The 12764-nt window shown below is 56.3% G+C and overlaps 2 protein-coding genes and 1 non-coding gene across 5 annotated transcripts in view; all 3 read right to left on the reverse strand.

The window, feature by feature from the left end:
* Window positions 1-2321: 2321 nt before the first annotated feature.
* Window positions 2322-5343, reverse strand: LOC129068529 (40S ribosomal protein S20-like). Its single transcript, XM_054570777.1, is given in 5 exon segments — window positions 2322-2401; window positions 3222-3283; window positions 3285-3307; window positions 3309-3560; window positions 5329-5343. Coding segments are annotated over 5 exon segments (432 nt in total).
* The window catches only part of ATG16L1 (autophagy related 16 like 1), a 32921-nt gene continuing 24968 nt past the window's right edge, over window positions 4812-12764 (reverse strand). For all 3 annotated transcript variants that reach the window (XM_054571399.1, XM_054571390.1, XM_054571380.1), the window contains 6 exons: window positions 10201-10321; window positions 9844-9949; window positions 7864-8013; window positions 7676-7723; window positions 6896-6997; window positions 4812-6279 (listed from right to left, as the gene is read on the reverse strand). In XM_054571399.1, the coding sequence (XP_054427374.1) occupies window positions 6186-6279; window positions 6896-6997; window positions 7676-7723; window positions 7864-8013; window positions 9844-9949; window positions 10201-10321 (621 nt within the window). In that variant the 3' untranslated portion in view covers window positions 4812-6185. The remainder of the gene's footprint in view (window positions 6280-6895; window positions 6998-7675; window positions 7724-7863; window positions 8014-9843; window positions 9950-10200; window positions 10322-12764) is intronic.
* LOC129069154 (small Cajal body-specific RNA 6) lies at window positions 10806-11063 on the reverse strand. Its single transcript, XR_008528982.1, has one exon. It is a non-coding gene; the product is annotated as a small Cajal body-specific RNA 6 (non-coding RNA).

Genomic DNA, 12764 nt, shown 5'->3' on the forward strand with positions numbered 1-12764 from the left:
CAAACTTAAAAATAGTAAAAAAATAAAGACATGTTTTACACTGTGACCCAGTGCATACACATCTATGCACAGAACAAAATGTCTACAAAACACTATTTACCCTGTGTGGCTTCTTCATACATTTTTGACACACACAATTGCCTCTTCTCCCTTTTTCTCACTTTTCCTTTCGGTGGGTTATGACTCACTATCCTGGGGCCATTTGGTTTGTTTTTGCTGATTCAGTTCTACTAAATAAAAACTCTAGTTGGGGGAAAATGGAGAAAATTGTACTTGAATAACAATTTTTAAAAATTAAGAAAAAACAAACCCAAAACACTGAGTACCCAGCCTGTGCCCCACACATGGGTGTCAAGATTGGCTGCTCCCGAGACTCCAAAACACCTCTCAGAACCTCCTGGGCACACAAGCCACGAAGAACAGGCCTCAGCGCTTCCTGACTAGAGACCAGCCTGTTTACAGCCTGTCTTCTGACTGGCCTGGCTCACAAGCAAACCTGTCTATTGTCTCTTAAATCCATTTCTCTAAAAACGAAGCCTGAGAGCCTTGCTGGGCAGAGCAGTCTTGGTTGCAGGCTCAGCATCACTAGCCATCAGAGAGATGCAAATTAAAACCACAATGAGATACCACTTTACACCGGTCAGAATGGCCGTCATGCACAAATCAACGAACAAGTGCTGGCGAGGCTGTGGAGAAAAGGGAACCCTAGTGCACTGTTGGTGGGAATGCAGACTGGTGCAGCCACTGTGGAAGTCTGGAATACCTCAAAAGGCTAAATATGGAACTGCCTTGTGGCCCAGCAATTCCACTGCTGGGCTTATACCCTAAGAATCCTGAAACACCAATTCAGAAGAACCTATGTACCCCAATGTTCATAGCAGCATAATTTACAATAGCCAAGTGCTGGAAGCAACCTAAGTGCCCATCAAATTAGTGAGTGGATCAAAAAACTATCGTACATTTACACAATGGAATACTACGCAGCAGAAGGAAAGAGCTACTACCCTTTGCAACAGCATGGATAGAACTAGAGAGCATTATGCTAAGCGAAATAAGCCAGGGGGCAAAAGACAAATCCCATATGATCTCATCTACAAGTGGAACCTGATCAACAAGCAAGAAAAATATAACCAGCAACATTGAAAGAAAAAACAAACTGAAGTAATGAGAGGCAAGGAGGGAGGCGGGGAACGGGGAAAGGAAGGGGAAGGGTCACATCAAGGGACATGTATAAAGGGCCCATGGACAAAGCCCAAGCGGGGAAGGGTTAAGGGGGGGAGTTGGGGGTCGGTGGGGCAGGGGAAAGCGGTGGCAGGAAAATGGAGACAAATGTATTTGAACAATTAAAAACAAACAAAGTAAGACGAAGCCTGAACGCCCCCCATCCGCTTCCATGCTCCAGGTCACTGGGTTGGAGCAACCCCACACAGCGATGTGCAGGGCTGTCCCCACATGGGACACAGACTTGTTACTTATATGAGGAAGGTCAAACAGCCTCGTGTGGGACATTCAAAACAATCAGCAAGAGATACCGTTCCAGAATAAAAGAGACTTAAGAGACAAGAACAGAATGTAGACCTTACTGTGGACAATTGCCATACTGGCTGCTGTGGTTCCTGTCCCTGCCGCCACGTAGGCGGCGCCTGTGCCATCTGCTCCAGGCAACGGATGGAAAAAAGGTGACCCAAGCAGAGTGGCAAGGGCTTGCACAGTGACACTTGCTTTCTGGCAGCGTCACCCACGTTCCCCTGGGCGACTGATGCACGTGCACAGCCAGACATGAGTGAGGCCGCCCTCCACCATTCAGCCCGTACCCGGCCAGCCCAGCCCACTTGGACTCTAAAAATGGTTGTTTGAAGCCACTACCTTCTCAAGGAGTTTGTGATGCAGCAACAGCTAACGGGATCCCAACTCAAACAGGGCGACCGTAACACACACATTGGCAAAACCATCAGGAAACTGAACGCAGCAGGACAGTGAATGGCACGGAGTGACGGGCAGTCCCGTGAGGTGTGATTATGGCCTGGTGTCTTTACCAGTTTGGGATGCACGCTGCTTTGTGGGGGAAGTGACATGCCTGAAACCCGTATCATTTTATTAACCAATGTCACCCAATGAATGCAATACATACATTTTTTTTTTAAAGATGACATGCCTTAAGTTTGCTGTAAAATACTCTGGCGCAATTGTTGAGTGGCAGGTAGGGGTGCTGGGGCTCATTGCACGTGTGTGCTGCCTCCGTTGGCTCCTGACCCGCCCAGGGGTGGACGCCCCCAGTGTGCCGCCTGGGGTGGCGGGGGGGTGGGGTGGGCGGTGTCAGGTCAGAAGAGGGCAGCGCCGCCCTTGGCGGGACTCACTGAGGAGAACGGGTGTTGGAGGAGCGCAGAGGACGGGGAAGGACCTGGAGCGAAGACACAGAAGGGTCCAGAGGCACGACGGAAGCCAGCGGGGCTGAGCTGCGAAGCCAGAGGTCCCTGAGGTAAGGGAACCGAATGTCGCTGGGATGAGGCAGGTAAGAATCATCTTCTGGGTCAGCGCCTGATCTTTTGCTGGCACGTACCACATAGCCTCTGTGGTTTTGTAGAACCTATACAAACACGTATTTCACTTTACTCGGGATTTCTGTTTAGTGGCCTGGCAGCCGGGGCTTCCTTGCGTGGCTGGTGGGGCAGGCGGGTCCAAGGATGTCCGCCCCATCACCTGAAGGGGGCTCGGCATCCCGGACGGCTTCTTCCTGTGCCGCAAAGCTCTTCCCAGGTTGTAAAAGGGGGTGCGGCCCAGGTCTTACAGAACGTGCAGTGCTTGGTTTCTGCAGCCCAGCACACCCCGCACGGGTGCGGAGGCCCAAGTCCACACTTGCAAATGTCCTGCTTCCCCAGGTCACCTTGTAAAGACACACAGGGGCAGCTCTGCACACCTGGGCACACTCTGCCACCGGGGACTTCCCAGCCTGCCTGGGGGCTCAGGCTGACCCTCCGCCTTTCCCCCGTGCCCACACAAAACTTCCTGTGCATCACGATGTGGGAAATCGGAGGAGCTTTACGAGACTCGAAGGATAAAGGCTAGTGCATGCAGCCTGTGCTTTAAGGCAGCAAATTTATTTATTAACTATTTTGGGAACTGACCTAGGAAATACAAGTTCATTAAAACGGTGTTTTTAAATTCTCAACTTCTGAGATGTTTTTAAATAGTCACTTTATTAAAAAGGTTGATTAAGGCACCTCCCACAGTGACTTCAACCTCGACCCCTGGCTCAAGGCTGATGGAAGGAGTCTGCTTAACACTCGGTAGGGCTGTGAGAGTCAATTCAGTTGCTTGTGGATCCTCATCTGAAACCAACTCCAAGTCATACAACCCTCCCCACAGGGAGATTTTCCTGGAGTGATTCTTGGAGTCTTGGTAGCTGGTCCTTTCACTCTGGGATTCTTTTCCTTTGAGCCTCTGATCAAGCCAACACCCACCTTCTCCAAAGACCCGACACTGTGGCTGGTGAGAGTAATTCTAATTTGGTGAATCACCACCTCCCGTTCCATGGGTGTCTTCCTGAGGTATGTTAGTATCTGAACCAAAGCGGATGCAGCCCTGGCTGGTGTGGCTCAGTGGACTGAGTGCCGGCCTGTGAACCAAAGGTTAGACGGTTCGATTCCCAGTCAGGGCACATGACTGGGTTGCTGGCCAGGTCCCCAGTAGGGGGCGCATGAGAGGCAACCACGCATTGATGTTTCCCCCTTTCTCCTTCCCTTCCCCCCACTGTTATTTATTAAAAATAAACAAAATCTTTAAGGAAAAAAAAGCTGACACAAGGGAGCATGCTAGCTGTAACCACCCACAAATCATCTGGAAAACGAAAAAATAAACTCCTTTGTCCACCCGCCACGCCTCAGCGGAACCAGCAGCACCGGGAAGGGGCCCCAGATGACCTCCCGGCGGACGTGGAAGGCCACACATTGGATGAAGCCATACCCCCTGCAGCAAGTTCCCATCAGCTCACCCTTGGCAGTCAGGTGACCCGCAAAGCGTTCCAGTGGATGGACCTCAGATAGAAACATCTCTGGTCAAAGCAGGGGGGACAGGAACGCTCCCTCCAAGCCCAAAGCAAGCAGGGCAGCTGAAGGAACTAATGAAACACTGACTCTGGGCCTCTTGTTCGAGCGACTGCCTTCCTCGAAGGGGACTTGCAAAGGGCCCTGAGCTTTCCGGAGAGGGCTGCCTGAGACTTCCGATCCCCGCGGAACGTGGGCTCAAGCTGCTGGGCAGAGCAGACGCCGGCCAGCGCCTCCATAGGCACAGCACAGCCACGGAACTGCCTTTCGGGAGATTCCAGGGGGACTCTCATTTGTTAATGGCATAAGGCTGTCTGCTAGGTATCTGGGCTGCCATGAATACGTCGCCTCTCAGGGAGGTAACTGATGCCCCTTCGGCAAAGAGGAGGCCTGGGGACCCCCAAGGAGGCAGGCTGAGTTCACGGTTGACCCTGTGGGCACCGCCCAGTGCAGGCCCTGGAGGCTGCACCGGAGCCTGCGCCGGCGGCTCCCAGGACGGGGTTGCAGGGCGCGGGGCTCTCAAGGAACACGCGGCAGACACCCCTCCCCCGCCTCAGTCAGGTTGGTAAATGACGGGGAACTGTTGGCAGTTACGGGCAGTGACACTCTGACAAGGAGAACACACACCAGGACAGTATCACCATTATCTGCAAATGAGTAAATACCAGGAAAATAGATCAAAGAGAGCTGTCCGCGCTAAAAGATAAAGGAGAGTAAAAGAAGCACCGTGAGACGTGGAGTTTGAAAAGTATATAACAGATTTCTGGTTTATTTACAATCAAGTTCTGCTGGGCAACACAATTAAATAAATAAAAGACATGCCCTGGCCTGTGAATTTTAACTCCCCTCCACTGAGCTCCCTGAACGGCCGACAGAAAAGGGGAGGCGAGGGAGGGGAGCCCCACCCTGTGGGAGGGGAGGTGCCCCCCACGCCTCGCCAGCCTCGGCCCTCGCACCCACCGCGTCCAGAGGGCAAGAGTGGGAGGAAACAAATAAAGTGCAATTAGAAAGTGATAAAAATATTTGTGTTTCTCACTGGAGGAACCAAAATTTTATACACAGGCAAAATGGGAAAGAAAAATGCTTCAGGAAAAAGAAAGCCACAGGCCCGTTGTGTGGGGCCTCAGTCACAGCTCCTGCAACAGAAAGGTGACACCGTCTCCCCGCCTCAGGGGAGGGGCACCGAGCACTCGCTGCACGCACACTCAGCACAGGGGCCCTGACCCCGGCTGCTGGCCCCACCGCTATGTTCGGGTCTCGCCCCTGTGTCCGCCGCAGCTGTCACCTGAGACTGCGGCATGCACCCGCTTTCTGGGAAGGGACGGGTGGATCCAGTGAGACACCCACTCCTGCAGCACCCCCACCTCTCTGGAAAGAGAGTTTCTGCACTTCCTCTTAAAAAAACAAAACACAAAACGAAAAAACAAAACCAGCTTCTTAGCCAAATTGAGGTTTCTGTCTCGGCCGAGGAACGGCCGTAGGCCAGGGGCCCCGGCGGATGGCTGCTCACCGAGGACAGTTTGGGAGGCCTCAGAAACCTGCAGCCGTGATCTGGGAGGTCAGCGCGGGAGCTTTGCTCTAATGGTAGGGACAAGCAGGAGCGCTGCAGTCCCATGTCTCCCTGGAGACTGGGCGGTCCCCGGGGGCTCCCTGAGGATGGGGTAATCCTGTTTGGGTTCCTGTTAATCCAATGATTAAAGCAAGTTCGCTGGGAAAGTGGCCTCAAGAAGACAAGACACGCATTTGGCCAGGACTGACTTTGGAGGGGGAAAGCAGAGGGAGGCGCCCCGCCGCGCGGGCTGCCGTTGGCACCGCCGTTGGCACCGCCATGCAGGGAGGCCCGTGCCGCCTGCACCCGCTGAGGTATGAAGAGCAGAGCGAGTAGTGTTTCCCACGGAACGGAGGCCGTGACCTGAGCCTCTGCCCAGGGACGCAGTGGCCGGGTCTTTGCAGAGTTGTTCCTCCAGGCTGCTAGGGACCTCAGCCCCAACCCTCACAAGTCCCCTTCCAAAGAAGGCCTCAGTGCCACCTGGCTCCTGCTCTTGTACGGAGGTCAAAGCTACGCCCAACACATTGCCTGCCAGGACAGAGCCGCGGCCCGGCGCTCCTCTGGCTTCGGTCTGCTCTCCCGCGGAGGAACCGTCAGTAGTCTGACCACAGCACGGCTTTGCTTCCCTTGTCCACACTGACGACGTGGGAGCCGGAGGGGGACCAGGCCACCGCATTGATTGACGAGCTTCAAGGGGAGAGATGGGGACACTGGTGAGGTCTGAGTGACCTCAACCCCAGGCACCCTCGCACTCGGAGCCAGGACTCGTCCACGGCTGCCTCACTGGCCAGACAGCTCCCGCGCAGGGCGGGCGCTCAGTAGAGAGCGGAGGACGCAGAGGAGCCCTGCACTGCACGCCGGGAAGCAGCCTGTATCGGCAGGGGCCGGCCTCACCCAGGCCCCCCCAAGGGAAGAGCCCCGAGTGCACCAAGGGGACGGCGGCCGGGGAGTACAAGTTCCACCGCGGCTCCTGGGCACAGAGAGGTGGTTACGGAGGAAACCTGGGTCAGCGCTGACTGGCAGGTGGGCTTAGGTGGACGGAACAAAACTAAGAAAAAAAGGAGCCTCAGGGAAGAGAAGAGAATGTCTGGTTTCTCTCACTCCTTCTCCAACAGCAGCTGTAAGATAAACACACCAGCAGCACACCGCCGCCTGCAGGGCTGTGCCCCGCCCGGCCCCCCGCCCGCCCCGAGTGCGCGCCCCCCTTGTGCTGCCGGCTCAGTCCACACCGGGAGTGTGACCCCGGGGAAGGGGTCACAGGGCCCGCCCACAACCCCCGAGGGGCTCCCAGGGCTCATCTTACCCATGATGCTTGGAGAGCACCTTCTCCACTTTCCCGGAGAGCACACCCCAGACGTAGAGAGAGCCCTCGGCTGAGCCGGCCGTCACGTAACCGCCATCAGGGCTGGAGAACATAGAAGACGAGATGCGGCATCACCCTCCCACCCCGACGCGGCATCCTCGTGGACCTCCACGCAAGCAGCAGCGCTTACTCTTCGTTGATGAGTCAAAGGCAGGACCGGTCGTGTGCACCCCGCTTGTCAGACCGTGCCGCTCATGCCTGTTACCTTGGCCCCACCCCACGAATGAAGCCGCCATGTTACTTCTGCGGCCCCCAGCCCCGGACTCTCTCCGACTCACATGCAGCACACGGGGAGACCAAGGCAGCCCCCGAGCGGCTGGGGCTTCTCCACGGGGCTGGGCCTGACCGTGGCGGTGTACAGGGGACAAGCCTTATGCACGGAAGCAGAGCCAGGAAGGGAAGCCACCCCTCCGCGAGAGCCGCGCCCTTCCCTGAGAGCTCCAGGTGCCCTGCTGTAAGCGCACAGACGCGAACCTGCTGGGCGCACGACTAACCACCTAGCCAGCCATTCCACTTTGGCACAATCAGGAAGGAACACTGGGAAGGGCAGAGAGTGACTGTGGCAGTGACCTCTTGTGCTGCACTTCCAGGGTCGCTCTGGGACACGCAGGCTCAGACACTGCCCAGTTCTGCCTCGCCTCCCCGACGGGAAACGCCCATGCTCTAGCTTTTGCGGCGGCCGAGGGGGGCGGGACAGGCGGTGGGGGGCGGCCCACTCACCTGAACACGGCCCTCGTCCAGTCGGAGCCGCACTTGAACCCCGGCGCGCTGCAACAGACAGAGAGCGCCGTCACCCCGCAGCCCGCAGCGCCCGGGGGCTGCCGGCCGGCCCGCCCGGCCCCGGTCCTCGCGCGCCCCTCGGAAAGCCGGTGGCCCTGACACGCCTGGGCCGGTGCGTCCTCCGTTACCTGAACGTCTGTCTGATCGCGTTCACGCGGAGGTCAATGATTTTTAGCAGGTCATCGCGGGAGCAGCTCAGGAGCTCCGTTCTCTCCGGGTTTAAGTCCAGGGCGGTGATCCTCCCCAGCAGCTCCAGCTCTCGGACCACAGTCTCCGATCTACCAGAGAAACGGGGACTCTGAGAAACGCACCGCAGAAATGTCAGAACCCCCCTGTTGTGACCAGGATGCCGTGCCACGGACAGGAGGGGAAAGGGCCCGCCAACCAGGAGGCGAAACTCTCCCAGGGCCGTGAAAACGTCCCTGACCTTACAGACGCAACCATGGCGCCTGCTTTATTGGCCTTCTGTCCACAGGGTCTATGGTCACCACTTTGAGTCCTAGAGCTTTAAGTCAGACAAGCACTCGTTTCTGATGCCACAGTAATTGCCAGTCAGAGCTTCTGATCAGCACGCGCTCACCAGGGCTCTATCCAAATGTGGAGAAAGCTGGGCTTCTCACGGCTTCCTGACCCACCAAGTCCAGCTCAAGGCCCCCCAAGTCCTCGGTGATGCTAGACCTGAACCTGGGACTTCTGGGCGGAGCCACTTCACGTCACAAGTCCCTCTTCTGCACTTTATTCTCCCAATCCTCCCCTGGGTCCCAGGCCACGACCAGGTCCGGGAAGAGCAATCCTGGGCAGGGCCCGGTGACCGAGACTGCCACAGGAGGTCGGACCCTTCCGTGCGCATTTTGTTATAAGCTTCCAAGGAAATGATTTTCTGCCACAAACCCTAACCAAGAAAGAGCGTTTACCTTAGTAACTTTGTAAGGTTGAGTATGCAGCCGGGGGTAAGCCCACACTTCCTCGGGACCTGGGACCTCACCTGTCAAACAGGTGGTAGACCCGGAGACTCTGACCACCTCGTTTAACTCAAATTCCAAGGCTCTGCCTTAAAAAGCTAACCGAAGGTCCCAAATAAGCCACAAGCCTCCTGGCAGGCCCTTCGAGGCCTCCCTGCCACCACGCTCCCCGCTCCCCACCGTGTGCACGGCTGCTCGGCCACTGGGCTTCTGTCCCAGCAGCCCCCACTCAGCCGGATCCCCAGCCACGTCCTGACAAGCCAGCTCCGTCCCACTGGACGCCTGCCGCCTGACCCCGCGGCTCCCTGAGCCCGGGCCCATCAGCGGGGCCCTCTGGCCCTCGCGGGTCCCCCGCGTCAGGCAGCGCCTGAAATACTGTCCTCTCACTGTGTGATGTGCCGTCTGACCAACCCTTCTCACACCTTCACAGTGCCCGCCCCCTGCGGACCCCCAACCTCTCAGAAATCCTGCCCTCATTTTCCCAAGTGTCTGCAAGAAGCCACAAACACACGAACACATTCTCTCTGCACCCCCTTCTGTCACTGTCCTTTCTTGCTTTAATTCTCTTCTCACCCTCACATCCAACCTGTCACCAAGTCCTGTTCAAAGTGTCCCTCACGTGGACCCGCCCCACCTCCCCCCACTGCTTGAAGTTCAGATCCGCATGAACTCTCCTGGCCGCCCCGCTGCCCGACACGCCCTCCTGCCCACGCCCGGCCTGCCGCGTTTCCGCCCTGCTGCCCTGGGCCCTGCTGCCCTGGTCCGGAATGGCTCTCAGGGGCTCTCCTGTGACGCGCGGCTGCGCGCCTCCCGGATGCCTCCCGGGGCGCCCTCGGCCGCCCGGACACAGGTCCGCTTCAGCACACGGGCGCACCTATGTGTCCCACCCACCTAGCTGCTCATCTTTGTTTACCTGGCACCTGTGGAGTTAGAGCACCTGGTAAGTACACAGTGCGCCTCTGTGGTTGTTGGCCTCAACTGCCTACTTCATGGTAAAGAATATCTAACTATTAAAATAAATGTGGGCTGGAGCTTATTTCTCCATTTCCAGGGACTTTAAAAACACGGCCCACACACAAATCATCACAGTTCTACCACGTCCGGACCCTCCCACCTGCCTCCCCAGCCAGCGTTAGGGCATTATACCGGATGTCCCAGAAACGAATCTTCTTGTCGAAATGTCCGCTCATTACACACTGCTCGGTGCAGACGATATCGTTGCAGCTGGACCCTGCAAACACTGTCTTTATGCCTGAAAGAAAAGCGAACATTAGTTAGCAAGCAGAGGCCCCTCCGCGGCTGCCCTCCGACCCCGAGCCATCGCAACTACTCATTTAAGTGAGGCCTCCGAAAGGGAAAACTGCCACCACCTCAGCGCCACTCTGGATGCGCAAGTGGACCTGCTTTCAAACTGCTTCACACTAAGCAGATGCTCTGACACGGAAACAGACCCTCTGCAGCTGTCTAATCGCACACACAGACAGAGAGACCGAATTTCCTCACAGACTTTGCTGCGCAGATCCCAGAGTTTGAGGGTCCGGTCATGACTTCCGGAAACAATACGCGCATTGTCCAGCAGGAACTTGGCAGAGAGCACTTTGCCGCTGTGTCCCGTGAGAGTGTGCTGGGGGAGAGAAGACATGGGGCTGAGCCTGGGATGGCACACGGCCCAGCGCCCACTTTCCCACACACCGGGGCGCCGCCGCGGACGCGCCCAGGGAGCCTGCCTGCCCATGGCTGCTGCCCAGAGGCGACGTATACAAAGAGGAAGAGGATAAATCTCCCATCACAAATAACAGTAAAAAAACCTCCAAAGAAAACAAAAACCCAGCATCACTCGTACAAAGTTCATGTGTCCCCATTCTCAAAATGGAGGCAGCCGGAGGACCTTTCTGAGACAGGCCCCATTACAGAGACTTCCCTATATTGCTTTGTATCTTTTTTTGTAAGTCTGGATTATTTCTAATTACAAAATTTTTACAAACCTGGGTTTTAGCCAGTGCCTCTGAAAGTCAGTTCCCTATTTCAAGTCGGAACAGACAGGCTCACAGCAGGCACGTCAGGCCTCCTAAACAAACCACCGAAAGCCCTGGGGGTCTGCAAGCAGAGGTCTCAGCTTGGAAGCCAGATCAGAGCCAGAGCCCACACTCCCCGCACTCACATCCCTTCGCAGGTGGGCTGTGGGATGCCAACCACACGTCCTCCCTGGGCTCGCCAAGGAACACAGGCCTGGGGCATCACCGAGTGTCAGCTGCCTCTGAGCCCGTCTGAGCACGACTGGAGCCCGATGGGAGCGAGGCGGCTGGGGACTCCGAGGCGGCAGGAGGGGCCTGGCAGGTCAGCCCTTTTACTACTCATCATTGACCTCTTTTGTACCTGCAGAACCTCAGAGGCTCAGAAGGAATTCTCTGATGTTCTCTAACTAAAAAAAAAAAGAGCCTTTTAGAAGACCCTAAAGTACTTCCTCCACTGGCCATGACGGGTTCTAACCCAGCTCCCTAGTAAGACCAGATCTGAGAGCTCCACGGTAAGGTTTCCGTGCTGAGAGGCTGGAGCGCCGGCTCTCCTGCGGGCCGAGCGGAGCGGCTCTGGGGTGCAGGGACGGAAAACTCGGCCCCAGGAACTTCTCCCTTTCTAAGGGGACGTCTGCACGGAGCGCCTGTGCTCCGCCCACAGCGAACGCTCTCAGAGCCTGGGACTGACTCACAGCTGTGCCAGCAGGGGGCGGCCGGGCTCCCGCAGCGGGACAGCGCCCACTGACCTGCTGGCGGGGCAAGCAGGCTCGCAGGCACTGCAGCACGGGACGGGTCCGCTCAGCACCGCGCAGCCAGTCCGCGCACGCCATGCGGGGACGGAAAGTCTGGGTAGGAACTCCTCATGCGCTGTTAATCATGCTCTTAGGAAAGAACTATTTCATCAAAAAATGAAAGCTCTGCCCTGGCCAGTGTGGCTCAGTAGGCTGGGCGTCATCGCACAAAGCAAAGGTTGCGGGGTCGGTGGTGCCCAGCTGGGCCGTGTACAAACAGCAACTAATCTATGTTTCTGTCACATCGATGTTTCTCCCTCTCTCTAAAATCAATAAGCATGCCCTCGGACGAGGCTAAAAAAAAAAATTTAACGTTCGGTGTGCATGCACTCTTTCTTCCTTTACCACAGAAGTAAAATCACATTTCATAAACAGGGAGGAAAAGACCTCGCTCAGAGTGGGCTATGTGATCGCACTCACTTTCACACACTCTTATGTGTACACATTAATAATTTCGTATATTTCATTTGAAAATATTCCTAAAAACGTACCTACTGCTTTTTTAATGCCGTGGTATGAGCATGTGAGAGCCGAATCTGCACGGCCTGGGGGTCACGCGGACTCGGCCCTGAGCAGCCTGGTCACCAATTTAATCTGAGCAGACAAGCCTCTTCCCCTCGCTGGCCTAGGAGGGTGAAGCGAGGCACCCGGGGGACGGCAGTAACTCCCTTCTCCCACGCGCTGAGAGGACAGTGTAACTGAAACCTCCCCGGCCGGCCAACACTTCAGTCACTTTGAGTTTCACAGTGACAAATGATGCTGCAGTGAACACCGACAGGCATGCAAAGGGAACGCTTTTACTCCCTAGCCCTTCCTTTGAGTTGCTGGCTTGCTTTCTAAAGGGCCTGGACCGCTGCCCGTCTTGTTCTTGGTGGGGGCCCAGCTGGGCCTGCCTGAGGTCGACCGGCTCCGTCCACAATCTTGACGGTGGGGAAATCGAGCTTCCTACAAGCGTTCACTTCTATCATTAAAAAGCCCTTATTTTAAGTGGATCACATTAAAAATTCTTTTATCCACTCAGTGGTTTTGATATCTATTTTTCATATTTAATTTCAACACCACTTTTAGGTTTCACGCCCACCTCTTCAGCAAGGACTCACGGGCAGGGTCCCGCAGCCGAGCCCCGCACGGGGATGCAGGCTCCGCACCGGCTCCTGCGTCCGCCTGCGAGGCTGCCCGCCCACCACTCCGGCAGCCACCATGGCCACCCGCCGACGATGGCTGGCCCCAAGGACGCGGAACCTGAGAGAGTTTCTGAAAT

This window comes from Pteronotus mesoamericanus, unplaced genomic scaffold, assembly GCF_021234165.1.
Source record: "Pteronotus mesoamericanus isolate MK-2021 breed Mesoamerican mustached bat unplaced genomic scaffold, CSHL_Meso_final contig_1018, whole genome shotgun sequence".
In the NCBI taxonomy this organism is placed as follows: domain Eukaryota; kingdom Metazoa; phylum Chordata; class Mammalia; order Chiroptera; family Mormoopidae; genus Pteronotus; species Pteronotus mesoamericanus.